This window comes from Heptranchias perlo, unplaced genomic scaffold (assembly GCF_035084215.1).
Source record: "Heptranchias perlo isolate sHepPer1 unplaced genomic scaffold, sHepPer1.hap1 HAP1_SCAFFOLD_56, whole genome shotgun sequence".
Lineage (NCBI taxonomy): Eukaryota > Metazoa > Chordata > Chondrichthyes > Hexanchiformes > Hexanchidae > Heptranchias > Heptranchias perlo.
The window spans coordinates 1838953-1865758 of NW_027139581.1; the positions used below are offsets into that span (position 1 = coordinate 1838953).

Below are 26806 nucleotides of genomic sequence, written 5' to 3' on the forward strand. Positions count from 1 at the left end.
TAGGGATGGGCAATAAATGCTGCTCTCTCCAGCGACGCCCACATCCCGTGAACGAATAAAAAAAAACGCCCCTGCTCCCCCGCACGGGAGACCCCGCCCTTTCCCTATCCCCGGAGCTCAGCGCGCAGGCGCGGGAGAGGCTCTGAGCGGTCCACAGACGGAGTCGGAGGTCTGAAGACGGTCGGCGAGCGCCCGGTCCGGAGATTCATAAACCGGAGGGAGGCCCTGCCGTCGGTCGTTTAAAGATGGAGTGCGGCCGCAGGGAACGAAAAGGATCCTCTGGTCCCGCGTGTCTTCAGCCGGGCGGCAGCTGAAGGCTTCTCCCCGGGGACAGGCCCGGGTTACCGGGGGAACCGGCCGCCATCTTGCTACAGGAGGAGGGAGCGTCACGGCGCATGCGCGGCCATTTTGGTACAGGAAGACCGAGTCCAGGACCAGGTAAATGTGAGAGACTGAGGGTGAATCGTGGGGAGTCTGGTAAATGTCCCCTCTTCACCTGTGAGAGGGACACTGAGGTCAATAGTGGGGAGTCTGGTAAATGTCCCCTCTTCACCCGTGAGAGGGACACTGAGGGTCAATAGTGGGGAGTCTGGTAAATGTCCCCTCTTCACCTGTGAGAGGGACACTGAGGGTCAATAGTGGGGAGTCTGGTAAATGTCCCCTCTTCACCCGTGAGAGGGACACTGAGGGTCAATAGTGGGGAGTCTGGTAAATGTCGCCTCTTCACCCCTGAGAGGGACACTGAGGGTCAATAGTGGGGAGTCTGGTAAATGTCCCCTCTTCACCCGTGAGAGGGACACTGAGGGTCCATAGTGGGGAGTCTGGTAAATGTCCCCTCTTCACCCCTGAGAGGGACACTGAGGGTCAAGAGTGGGGAGTCTGGGAAATGTCCCCTCTTCACCCGTGAGAGGGACACTGAGGGTTAATAGTGGGGAGTCTGGTAAATGTCCCCTCTTCACCCCTGAGAGGGACACTGAGGGTCAATAGTGGGGAGTCTGGTAAATGTCCCCTCTTCACCCGTGAGAGGGACACTGAGGGTCTATAGTGTGGAGTCTGGTAAATGTCCCCTCTTCACCCGTGAGAGGGACACTGAGGGTCTATAGTGGGGGGTCTGGTAAATGTCCCCTCTTCACCCGTGAGAGGGACACTGAGGGTCAATAGTGGGGAGTCTGGTAAATGTCCCCTCTTCACCCGTGAGAGGGACACTGAGGGTCAATAGTGGGGAGTCTGGTAAATGTCCCCTCTTCACCCGTGAGAGGGACACTGAGGGTCAATAGTGGGGAGTCTGGTAAATGTCCCCTCTTCAGCCATGAGAGGGACACTGAGGGTCAATAGTGGCGAGTCTGGTAAATGTCCCCTCTTCATCCTGGAGAGGGACACTGAGGGTTTTTAGTGGGGAGTCTGGTAAATGTCCCCTCTTCACCCGTGAGAGGGACACTGAGGGTTTTTAGTGGGGAGTCTGGTAAATGTCCCCTCTTCCCCTGTCGCAGGGGTCAGTGTGAGGAGAGTGATGTTGAGGTGGGGAGAATCATAGAAATTTATGAGACGAAGGAGGCCAATCGGCCCATCTTGTCCATGCCAGTTGAAAAAGAGCGATCCAGCCTAATCCCACTTTCCAGCTCTTGGTCCATCGCCCTGTAGGTGACGGCACTTCAAGTGCATATCCTGGTTCCCTTTAAATGTGATGAAGGTTGCTGCCTCGTCCACCCTTTCAGGTGTGGAGTTCCAGACCCCCACCACCCTCTGGATGAAAAAAAAATTCAAGTTCCCTCTAATCCTTCTGCCAATACTTTAAATCAATGCCCACTGGTCACTGACCCCTCTGCCAAGGAAAGTCGGTCCTTCCTATTCACTCCATCTTGCCCCTCATAATTTTATACACCTCAATTAAATCTCCCCTCAGCCTCTTCTGTTCCAAAGAAAACAACCCCAGCCTATCCAATCTTTCCTCATAGCTAAAATTCTCCAGCCCTGGCAATATCTTTGTAAATCTCCACTGTACCCTCCCGAGTGCAATCACATCTTTCCTGTAATGTGGTGACCAGAACTGTATGCAGTACTCTAGCTGGAGCCTAACTATTGTTTTATACAGTTCGAGCATAACCTTTCTGCTCTTATATTCTATGCCTCGGCTAATTAAGGAAAGTATCCTGTCTCCCTTTTTAACCAACTTATCTACCTGTCCTGCTAACTTCGGGGATTTGTGGACATGCACTCCAAGGTCTCTTTGTTCCTCAATACCTCTCAGTATCCTTCCATTTACTGTATACTTTTTCTTTTTTTTATTCGTTCATGGGATGTGGGCCTCACTGGCAAGGCCAGCATTTATTGCCCATCCCTAATTGCCCTTGAGAAGGTGGTGGCGAGCCGCCTTCTTGAGCCGCTGCAGTCTGTGTGTTGAATGTTCTCCCACGGTGCTATTCGGTAGAGAGTTCAGGGATTTTAACCGAGCGACGATGGAGGAATGGCGATATATTTCCAAGTCGGGATGGTGTGTGACTTGGAGGGGAATGTCAGGTGGTGTTGTTCCCATGTGCCTGCTGCCCTTGTTCTTCTCGGTGGTAGAGGTCACGGGTTTGGGAGGTGCTGTCGAAGAAGCCTTGGTGAGTTGCTGCAGTGCATCCTGTGGATGGGACACACTGCAGCCACTGTGCGCCGGTGGTGAAGGGAGTGACTGTTCAGGGTGGTGGATGGGGTGCCAATCAAGCGGGCTGCTTTGTCCTGGATGGTGTCAAGTTTCTTGAGTGTTGTTGGAGCTGCACTCATCCAGGCAAGTGGAGAGTATTCCATCACACTCCTGACTTGTGCCTTGCAGATGGTGGAAAGACTTTGGGGAATCAAGAGGTGAGTCACTCGCCACAGAATACCCAGCGTCTGACCTGCTCTTGTACCCATAGTATTTACGTGGCTGGTCCAGTTCAGTTTCTGGTCAATGGTGAGGGATACAGCGATGGTAATGCCGTTGAATGTCAAGGGGAGATGGTCATTGCCTGACACTTGTCTGGCGCAAATGTTACTTGCCACTTATCAGCCCAAGCCTGGATGTTGTCCAGGTCTTGCTGCATGCGGGCACGGACTTCTTCATTGTCTGAGGGGTTGCGAATGGAACCGAGCTCTGTGCAATCATTAGTGAACGTCCCCATTTCTGACCTTATGATGGATGGAAGGTTATTGATGAAGCAGCTGAAGATGGTTGGGCCTCGGACACTGCCCTGAGGAACTCCTGCAGCAATGTCCTGGGGTTGAGATGATTGGCCTCCAACAACCACAACCATCTTCCTTTGTAAACAATTTTACAACACCAAGTTATAGTCCAGCAATTTTATTTTAAATTCACAAGCTTTCGGAGGCTTCCTCCTTCCTCAGGTAAATGTTCTGAGGAAGGAGGAAGCCTCCGAAAGCTTGTGAATTTAAAATAAAATTGCTGGACTATAACTTGGTGTTGTAAAATTGTTTACAATTGTCAACCCCAGTCCATCACCGGCATCTCCACATCACATCTTCCTTTGTGCGAGGTATGACTCCAGCCACTGGAGAGTCTTCCCCCTGATTCCCAATGACTTCAATTTTACGAGGGCTCCTTGGTGCTGCACTCTTGTCAAATGCTGCCTTGATGTCAAGGGCAGTCACTCTCACCTCACCTCTGAAATTCAGCTCTTTTGTCCATGTTTGCACCATCGCTGCAATGAGGTCTGGAGCCGAGTTGTCCTGGCGGAACCCAAACTGAGAATTGGTGAGTAAGTGCCGCTTGATAGCACTGTCGACGACACCTACCATCACTTTGCTGATGATTGAGAGTAGACTGATGGGGCGGTAATTGGCCGGATTCGATTTGTCCTGCTTTTTGTGGACAGGACATATCTGGGCAATTTTCCACATTGTCGGGTAGATGCCAGTGTTGTAGCTGTACTGGAACAGTTTGGCTCGAGGCGCAGCTAGTTCTGGAGCACAAGTCTTCAGCACTACAGCCGGGATGTTGTCAGGGGCTTTGTGCATTCAGCCGTTTCTTGATATCACGTGGAGTGAATCGAATTGGCTGAAGACTGGCTTCTGTGATAGTGCGGATAGCGGGAGGAGGCCAAGATGGATCATCCACTCGGCACTTCTGGCTGAAGATGGTTGCAAACGCTTCAGCCTTGTCTTTTGCACTCATATGCTGGACTCTGCCATCATTGAGGATGGGGATGTTCATGGAGCCTCCTCCTCCCGTGAGTTGTTTAATTGTCTACCACCATTCACGACTGGATGTGACTGGACTGCAGAGCTTTGATCTGATCCGTTGGTTGTGGAATCGTTTAGCTCTGTCTATAGCATGTTATTTCCACTGTTTAGCATGCATGTCGTCCTGTGTTGTAGCTTCACCAGGTTGGCACCTCATGATGAGGTACACCTGGTGCTGCTCCTGGCATGCTCTTCTACACTCCTCATTGAACCAGGGTTGATCCCCTGGCTTGTTGGTAATGGTAGAGTGACAGAAGACAGAGCTGGCTAAAGTGAACTGGGAACTTCGGTTAAGGGATATGTCAGTCGAGATGCAGTGTCAGACATTTAATGGGATATTTCATAACACTCAGCAAAGATACATTCCAGTGAGAAAGAAAGACTCGAGGGGAAGGACATACCATCCTTGGCCAACTAAGGAAGTTAAAGATAGTATCAAATTGAAAGAAAAAACATACAATTCCACAAAGATTAGTGACAGGTCAGAAGATTGGTCAAAATATAAAAAACAGCAAAGAATGACTAAAAGAATAATGAGGGAGAGATGTGAGTACCAGAGAAAGTGAGCTAGAAATATAATAACAGATAGTAAGAGTTTCTACAGGTATTTAAAAAGAAGAGTAAGTAAAGTGAGTGTTGGTCCTCCAGAGAGTGAGTCTGGGGAATTAATAATGGAGAATAAGGAAATGGTGGATGAATTGAACAGATATTTTGCATCCGTCATCACTGTAGAGGATACAAATAACATGCCAGAAATAATTGTGGATCAAGAGGTGAAAGGGAGGGAGGAACTTAAAACATTTACAATCACCAGGGAAAGGGTCTTGAAAAAATATTAAATCTAAAAGCTGACAAGTTCCCAGGTCCTGACGGACTTCATCCGAGGGTCTTAAAAGAAGTGGCTGCAGAGATAGTCGATGCATTGGTATTAATTTTCCAAAATTCCCCAGGTTCTGGAAGGGTCCCATCAGATTGGAAAATAGCGAATATAACTCCTCTATTCAAGAAAGGAGGGAGACAGAAAGCCGGAAACTACAGGCCAGTTAGCTTAACAACTGTCATGGGGAAAATGCGAGAATCTATTATTAAGGAGATTCTGGCAGGGAACTTAGAAAATCACAATGCAATCAGGCAGAGTCAACACGGCTTTGTGAAAGGGAAATCGTGTTTGAATAATTTATTAGAGTTCTTTGAGGAAGTAACAAGCAACGTGGATAAAGGGGACCCTTTGGATGAGGTGCACTTGGATATCCAGAAGGCTTTTGACAAGGTGCCACATCAAAGGTGACTACACAAAATAAGAACTCATGGTGAAGGGGGTAACATATTAGCATGGATAAAGGATTGGTTAGCTAACAGGAAACAGAGAGTCGGCATAAATGGGTCATTTTCAGGTTGGCAAGATGTAACAAGTGGAGTGCCACAGGGATCAGTGCTTGGGCCTCAACTATTTACAATCTATATCAATGACTTGGATGAAGGGACCAAATGTATTGTTGCTAAATTTGCTAATGAGACAAAGGTAGGTAGGAAAGTAAGTTGTGAAGAGGACATAAGGAGTTCATAAAGGGATATAGATAGGTTAAGTGAGTGAGCAAAAATTTGGCAGATGGAGTATAATGTGGGAAAATGTGAACTTGTCCACTTTGGCAAGAGAAATGGAAAAGCAGTATATTATTTAAATGGAGAGAGATTGAAGAACTCTGAAGTACAGAGGGATCTGGGTATCGTAGTACATGAATCACAGAAAGTTAGTATGTAGGTACAAGAAGTGATTAGGAAGGCAAATGGAATGTTCTCATTTACTACAAGGGGAATGGAATATAAAAGTGGAAATATTTTACTACAGTTGTTCAGGGCATTGGTGAGACCACATCTGGAATACTGTGTGCAGTTTTGGTCTCCTTATTTAAGAAAGGACATAATTGCTTTGGAGGCAGTTCAGAGAAGGTTCACTCGACTGATTCCTGGGATGAGGGGGTTATCTTATGAGGAAAGGTTGGACAAGTTGGGCCTGTATACATTGGAGTTTAGAAGGATGAGAGGTGATCTTATTGAAACACATAAGATCCTGAGGGGAATAGAAGGGATAGATGCTGAGAGGATGTTTCCCCTTGTGGGAGAGACTAGAACTAGGGGCCACAGTTTAAAAATAAGGGGTCTCCCATTTAAGACGGAGATGAGGAGAAATTTTTTTCCCTGAAGGTCGTGAGTCTGTGGAACTCCCTTCCCCAGAGAGCGGGGGAGGCAGGGTCATTGAATATTTTTAAGGCCGAGTTAGATAGATTCCTGATTATCAAGGGAGTCAAATGTTATAGTAGGTCGATGGGAAAGTTGGGTTGATGTCACAATCAGATCAGCCATGATCTTATCAAATGACAGATCAGGCTCGAGGGGCCGAATGGCCTACTCCTGCTCTTAATTCATATGTTTATACGAGTGAGGAATATGAACACCATGAGGTTACAGATTGTGTTGGATTCCAATTCTGCTGCTGCTGATGGCCCACAGCGTCTCACGGATGCCCAGTTTTGAGCTGCTCGATCTGTTCTGAATCTATCCCATTTAGCACGATGGCAGTGCCACACAACACGTTGGATGGTGTCCTCAGTGTGAAGACGGGACTTGGCTCCACAAGGACTGTGCGGTGGTCACTCCTACCAATACCGTCATGGACAGATACTCGCCTTGTTTGCTCTCCCCAATTGCATTACCTCACACTTCTCTGGATTGAATTCTATTTGCCACTTTTCTGCCCACCTGACCAGTCCATTGATATCTTCCTGCAGTCTACAGCTTTCCTCCTCACGACCAACCACACGGCCAATTTATGTATCATCTGCAAACTTCTTGATCAAGTCCTCCACATTCAAGTGCAAATCATTAATATATACCACAAAAAGCAAGGGACCAATAGTGAGCCTTGAGGAACCCCACTGGAAACAGCCTTCCAGTTGCAAAAACATCTGTCAACCATCACCCTTTGCTTCCTGCCACTGAGCCAATTTTGGATCCGACTAGCCACTTTCCCTTTGATCCCAAGGGATTTAACTTTTTTGACCAGTCTGCCATGTGGGACCTTGTCAAAAGACTTGCTAAAATCCATGGATACTACATCAAATGCGTTGCCCTCATCGACCCTCCTCGTTACCTCCTCATAAGAGTCAATCAACTTAGTCAGACACGACATTCCCTGAACAAATCCATGCTGACTGTCCTTGATTAATCCGTGCCTTTCTAAATGACAATTAATATTGTCCCTCAGAATTGTTTCCAATCATTTGCCCACCACCGAGGTGAGGCTGACTGGCCTGTAATTACTCAGTCTATCCCTTTCTCCCTTTTTAAACAATGGTACACTGTATTTAAAAGAAAGCTGATTCATTTGAGACTGATACAGAATATTAAACTCCAGCCCAGTTATAGGGGTTATTATCAGAAACAAACCCCAACTATCAGAATGAACATGGTTCAGTCCTGGATGTGATTAACAGCAGAATCCAACTCCTGTGGTAACATGTGAACTCGCTGGTGTGACTGCAGGTTGGATGACTGAGTGAATCCCTTCCCACAAACAGAGCAGGTGAACGGTCTCTCCCCAGTGTGAGTGCGTTTCTGTGTCAGCAGTCCGTTTGTGCTTTTAAAGCTCTTCCCACAGTCAGAACATTTAAAAGGTCTCTTATCAGTGTGAACAGGTTGGTGTTCAATGAGACTGGATGAACAAGTGAATCCCTTCCCACACACAGAGCAGGTGAACGGTCTCTCCCCCGTGTGAACTCGCTGGTGAATCAGCAGGGCGGATGACTGAGTGAATCCCTTCCCACACTCTGAGCAGGTGAACGGCCTCTCCCCAATGTGAACTCGCTGGTGAATCAGCAGGGCGGATGACTGAGTGAATCCCTTCCCACACTCTGCGCAGGTGAACGGTCTCTCCCCAGTGTGAACTCGCTGGTGAATCAGCAGGGCGGATGACCGAGTGAATCCTTTCCCACATGCGGAGCAGGTGAACGGCCTCTCCCCAGTGTGAGTACGTTGGTGTCTCAGGAGAGCATTCCTGCTTTTAAACCTCTTCTCACAGTCAGAACATTTTAAAGGTCTCTTATCACTGTGAACAAGTTGGTGTTCAATGAGACTGGATGAACAAGTGAATCCTTTCCCACACACGGAGCAGGTGAACGGTCTCTCCCCAGTGTGAACTCGCTGGTGCCTCAGCCGGTCGGCTGAATGAGCGAATCCCTTCCCACACTCTGCGCAGGTGAACGGCCTCTCCCCGGTGTGAATTCGCTGGTGTCTCAGCAGGGTGGATGACTGAGTGAATCCCATCCCACACACGGAGCAGATAATCGGTCTCTCCCCAGTGTGAGTACGTTGGTGTCTCAGTAGAGCATTCCTGCTTTTAAACCTCTTCTCACAGTCAGAACATTTAAAAGGTCTCTTATCACTGTGAACAAGTTGGTGTGAAATGAGGCTGGATGAACAAGTGAATCCTTTCCCACACACGGAGCAGGTGAACGGCCTCTCCCCAGTTTGAAATCGGTGGTGTCTCAGCAGAGTGGATGACTGAGTGAATCCCTTCCCATATGAGGAGCAGATAAACGGCCTCTCCCCAGTGTGACTGCGTCGATGAGTTTCCAGCTGGGATGGGTAATTGAATCCCTTCCCACAGTCCCCACATTTCCACGGTTTCTCCGTGGTCTGGGTGTCCTTGTGTCTCTCCAGGTTGGACGATCAGTTGAAGCCTCGTCCACACACAGAACACGTGGACGGTTTCTCTCCGCTGTGAATGGTGCGATGTTTTTTCAGGCTGTGTCACGAGGTAAAGCTCTTTCCACAATCAGTGCACTGGAACACTCTCACTCGGGTGTGTGTGACTCAGTGATTTTCCAGTCACAATGAAGTTTGATCTTTTCCCACAGACAGAACAGACAAACATTTCTCCTTCCACATTCAAAGGCCGATGATATTCATGTCCTGATGAATCGAGTGACTCGGTCAGATTGACTTGAGGTTTGGTTTGATTTTCCCGTCTGTGAATCCTCGCATTCCAATCCCCTGTAAAAGGAGTTTACAAAAGTCCTCACTGTAAATACAGGATAGAAATTCAGAACAGACAATTCTAGTTTCGACAGAATATTCTTCCCGCTCATTCCCCCAGACTGTAAATCCCCGTCCCACACACTCTCCCTCCTCCCTGTGCTGAAATCCAAACCCATCGCACCATCCCCAACATATTTCATTCCATCTGAGTTTTCTCTCCCTCCCTCTGAAGGTGTTGACTCTGACTGGGTTCAGTTCTGCACTCACTGGTTCCCCTCTCTCCCTCCCCGTGAAGTTCTCTCCCCCTCTTCCACAACATCTCCCAATTTTGGTGATGGGCTCTCCTTGACCCATCTCCATTTTTCCTTCTTATATTCACTGACACATCCCGATTTCTCTATCAAAGAGACGCTCTCTGACCAGTTACCATTCCAACTTCCTTTACAGACGTTCCCTGATCCGTCGTCATTTGGGTCTGGGGGGAGGGGTTTGGGGGGATAATGTTCACTGTTTTATATTGGGGTCTGGGGGCGATAATGTTCACTGTTTTATATTGGGGTCTGGGGGCGATAATGTTCACTGTTTTATATTGGGGTCTGGGGGGATAATGTTCACTGTTTTATGTTGGGGTCTGGGGGGGATAATGTTCACTGTTTTATATTGGGGTCTGGGGGGGATAATGTTCACTGTTTCATATTGGGGTCTGGGGGGGATAATGTTCACTGTTTTATATTGGGGTCTGGGGGGGATAATGTTCACTGTTTTATATTGGGGTCTGGGGGGGGATAATGTTCACTGTTTTATATTGGGGTCTGGGGGGGATAATGTTCACAGTTTTATATTGGGGTCTGGGGGGGATAATGTTCACTGTTTTATATTGGGGTCTGGGGGGATAATGTTCACTGTTTTATATTGGGGTCTGGGGGGGATAATGTTCACTGTTTTATATTGGGGTCTGGGGGGGGATAATGTTCACTGTTTTATATTGGGGTCTGGGGGGATAATGTTCACTGTTTTATATTGGGGTCTGGGGGGGATAATGTTCACTGTTTTATATTGGGGTCTGGGGGGGATAATGTTCACTGTTTTATATTGGGGTCTGTGGGGCACTCGGTGTTCACTGAAGTCTGCGTCTCCTGCGCCTGCTCAGCTCACCCTGTCCATCAATGGGCCTCTCCCACCCCTCAGCTCACCCTGTCCATCAATGGGCCTCTCCCACCCCCCAGCTCACACTGTCCAACAATGGGCCTCTCCCACCCCTCAGCTCACCCTGTCAAACAATGGGCCTCTCCCACCCCTCAGCTCACACTGTCCAACAATGGGCATCTCCCACCCCTCAGCTCACACTGTCCAACAATGGGCCTCTCCCACCTCTCAGCTCACACTGTCCAACAATGGGCCTCTCCCACCTCTCTCTGTTTGGCTTTAAACAGATGGAACCCTGTGGGGTGGAGCAAACATTTCAACATTTGTTCGTGAAATGGGTGAATTCAGGACAGACAGCAGGGATTATTTGAGGAAATAACACAGTGTGGTGATAAAGGGAATGCAGTGGGTGTTGTGTAGATGGATTGTCTAAAGGTGTTTGAGAAGGTGCCGCACAGGAGGCTTGTTGATAAAATTAAGGCTCACGGAATTGAAGGGAGTGGGGCAGCGTGGACAGGAAGTTGGGGAAAGGGCAGAAAACAGAGAGTCGTGGATAATGGATATTGTTCAGACTGGAGGGATGTAAACAGTGGTGTCCCCCAGGTTCAGTGTTGGGACCATTGCTCTTCTCAATACAGGGAAATGAACTGGGCTCAGGTATTTCGGGCACAAGATGAAAATCTCCAGATAATTCAAATGCCACCAAGATAGGGAGTGTGGGGAACTGTGAAGAGCACTGGAAGTGACTTCAGTGTCACGGACACTGGATAATAAAATGGACAGATAGATGGCAGATGAAATTTAATGCAGAGAAATGTGAAGTGATAGATTTTGGGAAGAAGAATAGGGAGAGGAAAAGTGAGAGGCTCCGTTGATGAAGCTGTTCAGAAACTGTATCCCAGATTTTAATAAATAGGGGTGAATAGTGTTAATCATTGGTTATTGATTGCTGCACACTGTCCCAAACACTCCCAGGGCAGGTACAGCACGGATTAGATACAGAGTAAAGCTCCCTCGACACTGTCCCAAACACTCCCAGGGCAGGGACAGCACAGGTTAGATCCAGAGTAAAGCTCCCTCGACACTGTCCCATCAAACACTCCCAGGGCAGACACAGCACACGTTAGATACAGGGTAAAGCTCCCTCTACACTGTCCCATCAAACATTCCCGGGGCAGGTACAGCATGGGTTAGATTGAGGGTAAAGCTCCCTCTACAATGTCCCATCAAACACTCCCGCGGCAGTTAAAGCATTGGTCAGATACCGAGTAAAGCTCCCTCTACACTGTCCCATCAAACACTCCCAGGGCAGGTACAGCACGGATTAGATACAGAGTAAAGCTCCCTCGACACTGTCCCAAACACTCCCAGGGCAGGGACAGCACAGGTTAGATCCAGAGTAAAGCTCCCTCGACACTGTCCCATCAAACACTCCCAGGGCAGACACAGCACACGTTAGATACAGGGTAAAGCTCCCTCTACACTGTCCCATCAAACATTCCCGGGGCAGGTACAGCATGGGTTAGATTGAGGGTAAAGCTCCCTCTACAATGTCCCATCAAACACTCCCGCGGCAGTTAAAGCATTGGTCAGATACCGAGTAAAGCTCCCTCTACACTGTCCCATCAAACACTCCCAGGGCAGGTACAGCACGGATTAGATACAGAGTAAAGCTCCCTCGACACTGTCCCAAACACTCCCAGGGCAGGGACAGCACAGGTTAGATCCAGAGTAAAGCTCCCTCGACACTGTCCCATCAAACACTCCCAGGGCAGACACAGCACACGTTAGATACAGGGTAAAGCTCCCTCTACACTGTCCCATCAAACATTCCCGGGGCAGGTACAGCATGGGTTAGATTGAGGGTAAAGCTCCCTCTACAATGTCCCATCAAACACTCCCGCGGCAGTTAAAGCATTGGTCAGATACCGAGTAAAGCTCCCTCTACACTGTCCCATCAAACACTCCCAGGGCAGGTACAGCACGGATTAGATACAGAGTAAAGCTCCCTCGACACTGTCCCAAACACTCCCAGGGCAGGGACAGCACAGGTTAGATCCAGAGTAAAGCTCCCTCGACACTGTCCCATCAAACACTCCCAGGGCAGATACAGCACACGTTAGATACAGGGTAAAGCTCCCTCTACAATGTCCCATCAAACACTCCCGCGGCAGTTAAAGCATTGGTCAGATACCGAGTAAAGCTCCCTCCACACTGTCCCATCAAACACTCCCGGGGCAGGTACAGCACGGGTTAGATACAGAGTAAAGCTCCCTCTGCACTGTCCCATCAAACACTCCCGGGGCAGTTACAGCACGGGTGAGATACAGAGCAAAGCTCACTCCACACTGTCCCATCAAACACTCCCAGGGCAGGAACAGCACAGTTTAGATACAGGGTAAAGCTCCCTCGACACTGTCCCATCAAACACTCCCGGGGCAGGTCCAGCACGGGTGAGATCGAGTGTAAAGTTCCCTCTGCACTGTCCCATCAAACACTCCCAGGGCAGGTACAATAAGGTGAGATAGAGTGTAAAGTTCCCTCTGCACTGTTCCATCAAACACTCCCAGGGCAGGGACAGCATGGGTTCGATACCGAATAAAGCTCCCTCCACACTGTCCCGTCTCACAATCCCAGAACAGGTACAGCACGGGTTAGATACAGGGTAAAGCTCACTCCACACTGTCCCATCAAACACTCCCGGGGCAGGTACAGCATGGGTTAGATACCGAGTAAAGCTCCCTCCACACTGTCCCATCAAACACTCCCAGGGCAGGGACAGCATGGGTTGAGATTCTGGGTAAAACTCCCTCTACACTGTCCCATCAAACACTCCCAGGGCAGGGACAGCACGGGTTAGATACAGAGTAAAGCTTCCTCTACACTGTCCCATCAAACACTCCCGGGGCAGGTACAGCACGGGTTAGATACAGAGGAAAGCTCCCTCTGCACTGTCCCATCAAACACTCCCGGGGCAGGTACAGCACGGGTTAGATACAGAGGAAAGCTCCCTCTGCACTGTCCCATCAAACACTCCCAGGGCAGGTACAGCACGGGTGAGATACAGAGCAAAGCTCACTCCACACTGTCCCATCAAACACTCCCAGGGCAGGAACAGCACAGTTTAGATACAGGGTAAAGCTCCCTCGACACTGTCCCATCAAACACTCCCGGGGCAGGTCCAGCACGGGTGAGATCGAGTGTAAAGTTCCCTCTGCACTGTCCCATCAAACACTCCCAGGGCAGGTACAATAAGGTGAGATAGAGTGTAAAGTTCCCTCTGCACTGTTCCATCAAACACTCCCAGGGCAGGGACAGCATGGGTTCGATACCGAATAAAGCTCCCTCCACACTGTCCCGTCTCACAATCCCAGAACAGGTACAGCACGGGTTAGATACAGGGTAAAGCTCACTCCACACTGTCCCATCAAACACTCCCGGGGCAGGTACAGCATGGGTTAGATACCGAGTAAAGCTCCCTCCACACTGTCCCATCAAACACTCCCAGGGCAGGGACAGCATGGGTTGAGATTCTGGGTAAAACTCCCTCTACACTGTCCCATCAAACACTCCCAGGGCAGGGACAGCACGGGTTAGATACAGAGTAAAGCTTCCTCTACACTGTCCCATCAAACACTCCCGGGGCAGGTACAGCACGGGTTAGATACAGAGGAAAGCTCCCTCTGCACTGTCCCATCAAACACTCCCGGGGCAGGTACAGCACGGGTTAGATACAGAGGAAAGCTCCCTCTGCACTGTCCCATCAAACACTCCCAGGGCAGGTACAGCACGGGTTAGATACAGAGGAAAGCTCCCTCTACACTGTCCCATCAAACACTCCCGGGGCAGGTACAGCACGGGTTAGATACCGAGTAAAGCTCCCTCTGCACTGTCCCATCAAACACTCCCGGGGCAGGTACAGCACGGGTTAGATACAGAGTAAAGCTCCCTCTGCACTGTCCCATCAAACACTCCCAGGGCAGGTACAGCACGGGTTAGATACAGAGGAAAGCTCCCTCTACACTATCCCATCAAACACTCCCGGGGCAGGTACAGCACGGGTTAGATACAGAGTAAAGCTCCCTCTGCACTGTCCCATCAAACACTCCCGGGGCAGGTACAGCACGGGTTAGATACAGAGTAAAGCTCCCTCTGCACTGTCCCATCAAACACTCCCGGGGCAGGTACAGCACGGGTTAGATACAGAGTAAAGCTCCCTCTACACTGTCCCATCAAACACTCCCGGGGCAGGTACAGCACGGGTTCGATACAGAGTAAAGCTCCCTCTACACTGTCCCATCAAACACTCCCGGGGCAGGTACAGCACGGGTTCGATACAGAGTAAAGCTCCCTCTACACTGTCCCATCAAACACTCCCGGGGCAGGTACAGCACGGGTTCGATACAGAGTAAAGCTCCCTCTGCACTGTCCCATCAAACACTCCCGGGGCAGGTACAGCACGGGTTAGATACAGAGTAAAGCTCCCTCTACACTGTCCCATCAAACACTCCCGGGGCAGGTACAGCACGGGTTAGATACAGAGTAAAGCTCCCTCTACACTGTCCCATCAAACACTCCCGGGGCAGGTACAGCACGGGTTCGATACAGAGTAAAGCTCCCTCTACACTGTCCCATCAAACACTCCCAGGGCAGGTACAGCACGGGTTCGATACAGAGTAAAGCTCCCTCTACACTGTCCCATCAAACACTCCCGGGGCAGGTACAGCACGGGTTCGATACAGAGTAAAGCTCCCTCTGCACTGTCCCATCAAACACTCCCGGGGCAGGTCCAGCACGGGTTAGATACAGAGCAAAGCTCCCTCTACACTGTCCCATCAAACACTCCCGGGGCAGGTACAGCACGGGTTAGATACAGAGTAAAGCTCCCTCTACACTGTCCCATCAAACACTCCCGGGGCAGGTACAGCACGGGTTAGATACAGAGTAAAGCTCCCTCTACACTGTCCCATCAAACACTCCCGGGGCAGGTACAGCACGGGTTAGATACAGAGTAAAGCTCCCTCGACAATGTCCCATCAAACACTCCCGGGGCAGGTACAGCACGGGTTAGATACAGAGTAAAGCTCCCTCTGCACTGTCCCATCAAACACTCCCGGGGCAGGTACAGCACGGGTTAGATACAGAGTAAAGCTCCCTCTACACTGTCCCATCAAACACTCCCAGGGCAGGTACAGCACGGGTTGAGATTCTGAGTGAAATATCCTGAAGCCCCGCCCACTCTGTACCTGTACCAAGGTGGCCGCGCAAGCGCCGTGAGGCTCCCTCATCCTGTACAAAGATGGCCGCGCATGCGCAGTGACGCTCCATCCTCCTGTACAAAGATGGCGGCCGGTTCCCCCGGTAACCCGGGCCTATCTCCGGGGAGAAGACCCGCAGTTGCCGTCCGGCTGCTCACACTCGGGACCAGAGGATCCGACTCGGTTCCTGCGGCCTCGCTCCATGTTTATAAGCCGTGGGGCGCGGCCTCCGCCCGGTTTCTCAGTGTCCTGTCCCCGGCCCCCCGGCCCCCCCGGCCCCCCCGCCTCCCGCCTCCCGCCTACCTGCTCCCGACCCTCCGACTCCGTCTGGCGAACGCGCAGAGCCTCTCCCACGCCTGCGCGCTGGGCTCCTGGGGACGTCAGAGCCGAGGCCCCGCCCTCACCCCCTGGCCCCGCCCCCTCATGGAGCTGCTCCCTCGCGCGAGGCCCCGCTGGTTTTGGGCGGAATGAGACCGCGCGCTGTTCCTCCTCCCACTGCCTGTGGGAATGGGGCAGATATTTAAAGGGACAGGCACTCCCCTTTGTTTATAGTTAAAGGGACAGTCCCGTTTCTCTTTGAATGTCAGGGGATTTCATTAACGGAGCTCCTATTAACAATGGGTCCGTTCTGTAATTGTGCAGAGAATAGGAACATTTAATCATTATGAACAGGAGGAGGCCATTCAGCCCCTCCAACCTGTTCCGCCATTTAATTGTATCATATCTGATCTGTATCTTAACTCCATCCACCCGCCTTGGTACCATAACCTTTAATACCCTCGCCTATCAAAAATCTATCAATCTCAGATCTGAAATTTTCACTTGACCCCCAGCCTCGACTGCTCTCAGGGAGAGAGTTCCAGATTTCCACTGCCCTTTGTGCGAAGAAGTGATTCCTGACATCACCCCTGAATGGCCTCGCTCTAATTTTAAGGTTATGCCCCCTTGTTCTGGACTCCCCCACCAGAGGAAGTAGTTTCTCTCTATCTGTCCTATCAAATCCTTCAATCACCTCGATTAGATCACCCCTTAATCTTCCAAGCTCCACTCAAAACAAGCCCAGTCTATGCAATCTGTCAGTATCACTCTGGTGAATCTGTGCTGCACCCCTTCCAAGGCCAGTATATCCTCCCTGAGGTGCAGTGCCCAGAACTGAAGGCAGTCTCCAGATGGGGTTTAACCAGAGCTCTGTACAACTGTAACATCACTTCCACCCCTTTATATTCCAGCCCCCTTGAGATGAAGGCCATCATTCCTTTAGCCTTTAACATTATTTTTTGTAACTGTCCACTAGCTTTTAGTGATTTCGGTACTTGGACCCCGAAATCTCTCTGCTCCTCCACAGTTTCTCGCTGCTTGCCGTTTGGTAAATACTCTGATCTCTGTCTTAGGTTCAAAGTGGGTGAATTCACATTTCCCCACATTCAACTCCACCTGCCACCGTTTTGCCCACTCACTGAATCTATTATTGCCCCCTTGCAACTTTCTGCTCCCATCTACACTATTTACTGTGCCTCCGCACTCAGTGTCATCAGCAAACTTGGATGCATGGCTCTCCATTACTTCATCAGAGTCATTTTACTAACAAATGTTGAACTGTTTGCTCGACACCACAGGGTTTCATCTGTTTAAAGCCACAACTGAAAGGTCCAGTTTTCTTCTGGACTTTTATCTTGAGATGAATCAAGTTTCAAAAATTCGGCAGAGTTCCAGAGAAGGAGTGAGATCCGGGCTCAGACCCTCCGCCGCAAGTCCCGCCCCTCACACACTCCGATTGGTTGGAGGACCAACCGCCCGCTCGTTCCTCCAGTCCCTCTCCGCTCTTCCTATTGGTCGGGAGCGCATTTGCTCCGGGTTGACGCTGGGATTGAAGGTCCTGAGCTGCAATTGGAAAATAAACATCAATCCAGCCCGTCAGTTCCAAAGTGTAATGAGAGTAAATTATTAACAGATTTGGGGAAAAATACATTTCCCAAAGTTTTTTCGAGGCGAGGCGGTGCGCGCCTGCGCTGTGAGTGTTTCTGACGGTTTAATGGCGGTCTCCATTACCCAGCGTGCCTTGGGCTCTCGGTTTTGGTTTATTGTATTTTATTATTTCCGCTCCGCCCTCCGCTGCTCCAAAAGCGCTTTTCCCCCGCCCCCAATCTCAGTCCCATCAGAGAAACTGACGGTCGGGTCGGAGCTCCAATGGCGGCGGTCCGTCCCCAGACTGCACCGCGCGCCGGAATGTCCCCTATCGATCTGAGAGGAGCCCAGTGCGCCGGCGCAGGAGAGGCTGATTGTTGGTCAGTGTGAGCTGAGCATGCGCGGCCCGAAGGGTCTGAGGCAGAGAGCGCGGTTCGAGCAGGTCAGAGGAGGTGTGGAGAGAGCGGGTTAATAAAGGGCGGGGATCACAGGGCCCAGAAACACCGAGTGTAGGGCCCAGGACCCGAGAGAAAACAGGCGGCATCATCCCCCCTCCACTACCCGCCGCTTCCCGGGATCGGGCCCGACCCAATCTCCGCTCGAACTGAACCCGCACAGTCAACAACAACTTGCATTTCTATCGCGCCTTTAACGGAGCAAAATGGGTCAAGAGGGTTCACAGGAGCGGGAAGAGAGGAATGAGGAGAGATTAGGACAGGGCACCGAAAGCTGGGTCAAAGAGGGGGGATTGAAGGAGGAGAGAGAGGGGGAGAGGTTCAGGGAGGGAATTCCAGAGTTTGGGGCTCAGACAGCTGAAGGCACGGCCCCCAATGGTGGGGCGAAGGGAATGGGGCAGGAGCAAGAGGCCGGAATTGGAGGATAGCGGAGATCTGGGAGGGTCGGAGGGCTGGAGGAGATGACAGAGATAGGGGAGGGTCGGAGGGCTGGAGGAGGTTACAGAGATAGGGGAGGGTCGGAGGGCTGGAGGAGGTTACAGAGATAGGGGAGGGGCGGAGGGCTGGAGTAGGTTACAGAGATAGGGGAGGGCTGGAGTCGGTTACAGAGATAGGGGAGGGGCGAGGGCCATTGAGGAGGTTACAGAGATAGGGGAGGGGCGAGGGCCATGGATGGATTTGGACACAAGGATGAGGAATTTAAATATGAGGCGTTGCTGGACCGGGAGTCACTGTTGGTCAGTGAGCACAAGGGTGATGGGTGAATGGGACTTGGTGCGAGTTAGGATATGGGAAGGACAGTCAGCATCTTCAGGGGAGGAGAGAGAGGGGAACCAGTGAGTGCAGAACTGAACCCAGTCAGAGTCAGCACCTTCAGGGGAGGAGAGAGAGAGGAACCAGTGAGTGTGGAACTGAACCCAGTCAGAGTCAGCACCTTCAGGGGAGGAGAGAGAGGGGAACCAATGAGTGTGGAACTGAACCCAGCAGAGCAGAGGAAAAAATGTAGGAGATGGTGCAATGGGTTCAGATTTCAGCACAGGGAGGAGGGAGAGTGTGTGGGATGGGGATTTACAGCTTTTGAGGCTCAAAAGATGAAAAAATGATCCAGAAAAACTGGAATTGTCTGTTCTGAATTTCTATCCTGTGTTTACAGTGATGACTTTTGTAAACTCCTTTTACAGGGTATTGGAAGGGGAGGATTTACAGACGGGAAACTCAAACCAAACATCACGTCAAGATCTGACCGAGTCACTCGATTCATCAGGACCTGAATATCATCGGCCTTTGAATGTGGAAGGAGAAATGTTTGTCTGTTGTGTTAGTCGGAAAAGATTTCAAACATCAGTGTGAGTGGAAAATCACCGAGACACTCAGACCCGAGTGAGAGTGTTCCAGTGCACTGAGTGTGGAAAGAGCTTTCACCAGTTACACAGCCTGAAAAAACATCACACCATTCACAGCGGGGAGAAACCGTCCACGTGTTCTGTGTGTGGACGAGGCTTCAACTGATCGTCCAACCTGGAGAGACACAAGGACACCCGGACCATGGAGAAACCGTGGAAATGTGGGGACTGTGGGAAGGGATTCAATTACCCATCCCAGCTGGAAACTCATCGACGCAGTCACACCGGGGAGAGGCCGTTCACCTGCTCCGTGTGTGGGAAGGGATTCAATTATCCGTCCCAGCTGGAAACTCATCACCACAGTCACACTGGGGAGAGGCCGTTCACTTGCTCTCTGTGTGGGAAGGGATTCGCTCAGTCATCCGCCCTCCGAACACACCAGCTTATTCACATTGCGGAGAGACCTTTTAAATGCTCTGACTGTGGGAACAGGTTTAAAAGCTCGGAGGGACTGATTCGACACCAGCGAATTCACACTGACGAGAGACCGTTCAGTTGCTCTCACTGCGGGAAGAGGTTCAGGCAGTCATCCACTCTCATTGCCCACCAGCGTGCTCACACTGGGGAGAGACCGTTCACCTGCTCCATGTGTGGAAAGGGATTCATTCAGTCACAGCACCTACTGACACACCAACTTGTTCACACTGATAAGAGACCGTTTAAATGTTCTGACTGTGGGAAGAGCTTTAAGAGCAAATGGGAACTGCTGACACATCATCGACGCACTCACACTGAGGAGAGGCCGTTCACCTGCTCTGTGTGTGGGAAGGGATTCACTCGTTCATCCCACCTTCTGACACACCAGCGAGTTCACACTGGGGAGAGGCCGTTCACCTGCTCCGTGTGTGGGAAGGGATTCACTCATTCATCCAACCTGCGGAGACACCAGCGAGTTCACCTGTGACTTCTGGGGTTGGATTCTGCTGTTATTGCTGCTGTTAATCATATCCAGGATTGAACCATGTTCATTCTGACAGTTGGGGTTTGTTTCTGATGTTAATAACCCCGATAACTGGGCTGGAGTTTAATATTCTGGATACATGTTAAATGAGGCAGAAGATCAGCCATGATCTTATTGAATGGTGGAGCAGGCTCGAGGGGCCATATGGCCGACTCCTGCTCCTATTTCTTATGTTAACTGCTGGTTCAACACAACAGCAGTGATTTGCTGTCCAGATAAAGAAGGACCTACAGTGTGTTTCCAAGAGTTCCCTGTTTTATTGATACATTTATCCAGTGCCGTTAACATAGTAAAACGTCCCAAGGCCATTCACAGGAGTGATTAACAAAATAAATTTGACACTGAACCACATAAGGAGATATTAGGACAGGTGAGCAAAAGCTTGGTCAAAGAGGTAGGTTTTAAGGAGGGTGGACTAGATTCAGTAATGAGTAATGAGCCCAGACTTAGTTAATAATCTAACAGTAAGGGAACATTTATACATGGGCCCACACAGTGAGTGACAGCAGGATTATCCACTGTGGTAGGCATCACGGTCGAGGCCAGTCCTGCCCTCAAATGACAGCCATAAATTTCCCAGTTGAGGTCACTGGATCTCCTTCGAGAGCAGGGTTACTCTTATTTAGCCCAGTGGTGCTGAGGCCAATTCCAGCCCCTGAAGTGCTGCCTTGGCTGAGTTCAAGGATTGGACTTGCGATCTTCCTGGTCAGTCGTGCAGAGGGTTTTAAACTGGGCCGGGGGTTAGAACAGAATATTTTGAAACAAATGTCATTCCACCTTTAAACAAAACCATCGACACACAGTAGAAAAATCAGAAGTCTTTCAAAATGAAACAAGTGAGTCAAATGGATCTTCAAAAATAGTGAGAGATTTTAGAAAGGCTGAACTTACTAAAATAGACAGGTTTCCATTCACTGCACTGAATACAGAATGTGGAGATGCCGGTGATGGACTGGGGTTGACAATTGTAAACAATTTTACAACACCAAGTTATAGTCCAGCAATTTTATTTTAAATTCACAAGCTTTCGGAGACTTCCTCCTTCCTCAGGTAAATGTAAACATTTACCTGAGGAAGGAGGAAGTCTCCAAAAGCTTGTGAATTTAAAATAAAATTGCTGGACTATAACTTGGTGTTGTAAAATTGTTTACAACTGAATACAGAAGGAAGCGACTGTTAATAGGGACCCTGTTAGTGAAGGATGAAGCAGTGTCTGGCCCTTTATCATAGAATCATTGAATGATAAAGCACAGAAGGAGGCCATTAGGCCCATCATGCCTGTGTTGGCTTTCGGAAAGAGCTATCCAATTAGTCCCATTCTCATGCCCTTTATCCTGCAAATTTATCCTATTCAAGTATTTATCCAATTCCCTTTTGAAAATTATAATTTACTCTGATTCCCCCACCCTTTCATGCAGTGTATTCCAGCTCATAACAAATGGCTGCGTTAAAATATTCTCCTCATCTCACCTCTAGTTCTTCTGCCAATTACCTGAATGCTGTGTCCTCTGGTTACTGATCTCCTGCCACTGGAAACAGTTTCTCACCATTCAGTCTATCAAGACCCTTCATGACTTTGAACACCTCGATTAAATCTCCCCTTAACCTTCCCTGCTCCAAGGAGAACAACTCCAGTTTCTCCAGTCTCTCCATGTAACTGAATCCTGTATCCCTGTCCAGTAAATCTCCTCTGCACCCTCTCTCAGGCCTTGACATCCTTCCTGAAGTGTGCTGCCCAGAATGAACACAATACTCCAGCTGAAGCTTGACCAGTGTTTTGTAAAGATCTGGCTCAAATATTTACAATCGATATCAATGACTTGGATGAAGGGAGCGAATGAATTGTTGCTAAATTTGCTAATGAGACAAAGGTAGGTAGGAAAATAAGTTGTGAAGAGGAATAAGGAGTCTGCAAAGGGATATGGATAGGTTAAGTGAGTGAGCAAAAATTTGGCAGATGGAGTATAATGTGGGAAAATGTGAACTTGTCCACTTTGGCAGGAGGAACAGAAGAGCAGTATATTATTTAAATGGAGAAAGATTGCAGAACTCTGAAGTACAGAGGGATCTGGGTATCGTAGTACATGAATCACAGAAAGTTGGTCTGCAGATACAAGAAGTGATCAGGAAGGCAAATGGAATGTTGGCGTTTATTGCGAGGGGAATGGGGAGGGGCCGTGAGAGACACTCAACACGGCTTCCGGAAAAGAAGGTCGCGTCTCACAAACTTGCTTGAGTTTTTTGAGGAAGTTGCTGGGTCAGTGGATGAGGATAATCCGGTTCACATTGTCTATCTCAGGGGGGTCAAACTCATTTTCTATGGTGGGCCTGATCCGATCTCCTGACACTTGGCCTGGGCCACATTCATAGAATAGAATCATAGAAGTTTACAACATGGAAACAGGCCCTTCGGCCCAACATGTCCATGTCGCCCAGTTTATACCACTAAGCTGGTCCCAATTGCCTGCACTTGGCCCATATCCCTCGATACCCATCTTACCCATGTAACTGTCCAAATGCTTTTTAAAAGACAAAATTGTACCCGCCTCGACAAAGAAAGCTTCAGCAAAGTTATTGAACCAGAAATAGATCAAGATGAACGATATCGGTCCTCACAGCACACAGAAAAAACGAGGCCTGGAAGTTTCTCTGAGAATGACAGGCCTGAACTCGAGTTGGAAAACACAGTTGGAAAACATTGATCGATTGAACCAGACTGGGCGGGGCCTGAGGTGCGAGTTGGTGAAGGAAAAGTGGCGACCAGTGAACTTCGCTCCCTGTCTGAGGGCCCGGGCACTCGGGATTCTGTATAATTTATTGATTGATTTTGTTTAATGTTTATTGTCCCTCCGGCCCCAATCTCGATGCGATGTCGAAATTTCTGTTCACCGATTCGGACCGTCAATGGCGGAGAGTTTACCCAGAATACCCCACGGCCCAGAAAGTGCCCTATCAGTGACTACAGGAGCCCAGTGCGCAGGCGCGGGACTGGGCGGTGCTCTGAGCATGCGCGCTGCGAGTGATGGAGACGGACTGAGGGAACAGGCGGGTCGGGATCCGGTCGGAGACGGTGGGCGCCGGGGAGGAATTGGACCTGGGGTTGGGCAGGGAAGCTTCATAAACACCCGGTGCAGGCCTCAGGCCCCGAATAAGAGCCCACAGGCCCCGTGTTTACACCGCGGTGACAGGCCCGACCGGCTTCAGGGTCCCAGTGACCGGGAACAAAGAGTGGGCGGGGCTTCAGGGTCCCAGTGACTGTGAACAAAGAGTGGGCGGGGCTTCAGGGTCCCTGTGACCGGGAACAAAGAGTGGGCGGGGCTTCAGGGTCCCTGTGACTGTGAACAAAGAGTGGGCGGGGCTTCAGGGTCCCTGTGACTGTGAACAAAGAGTGGGCGGGGCTTCAGGGTCCCTGTGACTGTGAACAAAGAGTGGGCGGGGCTTCAGGGTCCCAGTGACTGTGAACAAAGAGTGGGCGGGGCTTCAGGGTCCCTGTGACCGGGAACAAAGAGTGGGCGGGGCTTCAGGGTCCCTGTGACTGTGAACAAAGAGTGGGCGGGGCTTCAGGGTCCCTGTGACGGTGAACAAAGAGTGGGCGGGGCTTCAGGGTCCCTGTGCCTCATTTATTTTCCTCTCACTCTGCTCCCAGGGGGTGGAGAACTGAACCCGACCAGAGTAGAGGGAGGGAGGAAACTGGGAGTGGAGGGAAGAAATGATGGAGATGGTGCGATGGGTTTGGATTTCAGCACAGGGAGGAGGGAGAGTGTGTGGGACGGGGATTTACAGTCTGGGGGAATGAGCGGGAGGAATATTATATAGAAACTAGAATTGTCTGTTCTGAATTTCTATCCTGTATTTACAGTGAGGACTTTTGTAAACTCCTTTTACAGGGTATTAGAAGGGGAGGATTTGCAGACGGAAACTCAAACCAAACCTCACGTCAGGATCTGACAGTCCCTCGATTCATCAGGACCTGAATATCAGTGTGAGTGGAAAATCACCGAGACACACACACACCCGAGTGAGAGTGTTCCAGTGCTCTGAGTGTGGAAAGAACTTTAACCAGTTACACAGCCTGAAAAAACATCGCACCATTCACAGAGGGGAGAAACCGTCCACGTGTTCTGTTTGTGGACGAGGCTTCAACTGATCGTCCAACCTGGAGAGACACAAGGACACCCGGACCACGGAGAAACCGTGGAAATGTGGGGACTGTGGGAAGGGATTCAATTACCCCTCCCGGCTCGCATCTCATCGACGCAGTCACACTGGGGAGATGCCGTTCACCTGCTCAGTGTGTGGGAAGGGATTCAATTACCCATCCCATCTGGAAACTCATCAGCGCAGTCACACTGGGGAAAGGCCGTTCACCTGCTCCGTGTGTGGGAAGGGATTCACTGAGTCTTCCAAGCTGCTGCAACACCGGCAAGTTCACACTGGGTAGAGGCCGTTCACCTGCTCCGTGTGTGGGAAGGGATTCACTTGTTCATCCAACCTGCTGAGACACCAACGTACTCACACTGGGGAGAGGCCGTTCACCTGCTCCGTGTGTGGGAAGGGATTCACTCAGTCGTCACACCTGCTGCAACACCAGCGAGTTCACACTGGGGCGAGGCCGTTCACCTGCTCCGTGTGTGGGAAGGGATTCACTCGTTCATCCCACCTTCTGACACACCAGCGAGTTCACCTGTGATGCGGGGGTTGCATTCTGCTGTTCATCACATCCAGGACTGAACCATGTTCATTCTGACAGTTGGGGTTTGTTTCTGATGTAAATAACCCTCAGAACTGGGCTGGAGTTTAATATTCTGGATATATGTACACCAGAGGGGCTCTGACCGAGGCTCTGTGGAACTGAAGCATGAATTCCTCCCCTTTGTATTCCAGCCCTCGAGATAAAGGCCAACATTCCATTAGTCTTTGTGATTACTTTTTGTATCTGGGCACTAGCTTTTCGTGATTTGTGTGCACAGACACCCAAATCCCTTTGCTCCTCCACAGTTCCCAGTCTCTCACTTTAAGAAAATACTCCAATGTTTCCTTCTTGTATCCAAAGTGGATGATCTCACACTTCCCCACACTGAACTCCATCTGCCACAGTTTTGTCCACTCACTTAATCTGTCCCTTTGTAACTTCCTGCTCCCATCCACACAACTTACTGTGTCTCCGATCTTAGTGTCATCTGGAATCTTGGATATAAAACTCTCTATTCCTTCATCCAAGTTATTGATAAATATGGTGAAAAGCTGAGACCCCAGTCCAGATCCCTGGGGAACACCACTTGTCACATCCCAACAATCAAAGAACGTTCCCTTTATCCCCACTCTCTGTCTCCCACCTCCCAACACAAGTCACAAGGTCACTTTCAATTTTGTGCACTTTTATTTTTGCGAATAATCTCTTGTGCTGAACCCTATCAAATGCCTTCTGGAAGTCCACACAGACAATGTCCATCGACACTCCCTGTCCAGCCTGTTAGTGACTTCAAAAAATTCATCTAGATTAGTCAGACATGACCCACCCTTCACAAATCCACGCTGACTCTCTTTGATCAGCTCAGACTTGTTCAAGTCCTCAATCATTCTGTCTCTGGTGATAGATTCCTGTAACTTCTCCACTCCTGACGTTAAACTGACAGATCTGTCGTTTCCTTTTCTCTCTCTTCCTCCTCTCTTAAATATTGGAGTGGTATTTTCATATCCAAAGGCACAATTCCCGAGTCCAGAGAGCTTTGGGTAACTATGACTAATGTTTCTGTAATTTCCCCACCTGTTTCCTTTAATACCCTGAGGGAAAACCGTCAGGCCCTGGAGATTTCATTCTTTCTTTGCAGTTATTTATTTATCAATTTCCAGAGATAATTGATTCATATTTTAATACTGAACATTGATTATCAGATGGGTTTAATTTGTATTCTTTTAGTTACTTTTTATTGCTCACTTTAGTATAATTCACCTGTTTCTTTCTCTTATTCAATCAGTTTTTATTAATTTCCTTTTTATTACTCACTCCTTTCATACAAACCTCAGATTCCCCAGTCTAAGTTCCCTCGGTTAACTTGAGGTTTTTACCCCCACCACTAACTGGAAGATCAACTTCAGGCAACTACTGGGGAGATCACATGACGGGGCACCGGGGAGATCACATGACGGGGCACCGGGGAGACCATAAGAGATAGGAGCAGGAGCAGGCCATTCAGCCCCTCGAGCCTGCTCCGCCATTCAATGGCTGATCTGATTTTTACCTCAACTCCTCTTTCCCGCCCTTTCCCCATATCCTTTGACCCCCTCGCTGATCAACAATTTGTCTAACTCAGCCTTGAATGTATTCAATGACTCAGCCTCCACAGCTTTTGGGGTAAAGATTTCCAAAGAATCACGACCCTGTGGGAGAAGAAATTCCTCCTCATTTCTGTCTTAAAC

The 26806-nt window shown here is 49.7% G+C and overlaps 2 protein-coding genes across 2 annotated transcripts; one reads left to right on the forward strand and one right to left on the reverse strand.

Moving 5' to 3' along the window:
• Positions 1–141: 141 nt before the first annotated feature.
• On the forward strand, positions 142–26337 carry LOC137315735 (zinc finger protein 16-like). The gene is made up of 4 exons (XM_067980235.1): positions 142–438; positions 19204–20325; positions 24274–24322; positions 24828–26337. The coding sequence occupies exons 2-4, from the start codon at positions 19568–19570 to the stop codon at positions 25074–25076; spliced, it is 1056 nt and encodes a 351-aa protein (XP_067836336.1). The 5' UTR covers positions 142–438; positions 19204–19567; the 3' UTR covers positions 25077–26337.
• LOC137315812 (zinc finger protein 551-like) lies at positions 5369–16024 on the reverse strand. The gene is made up of 2 exons (XM_067980292.1): positions 15966–16024; positions 5369–9273 (listed from the first exon to the last, which is right to left on the reverse strand). The coding sequence occupies exon 2, from the start codon at positions 8542–8544 to the stop codon at positions 7693–7695; it is 852 nt and encodes a 283-aa protein (XP_067836393.1). The 5' UTR covers positions 8545–9273; positions 15966–16024; the 3' UTR covers positions 5369–7692.
• Positions 26338–26806: the final 469 nt, after the last annotated feature.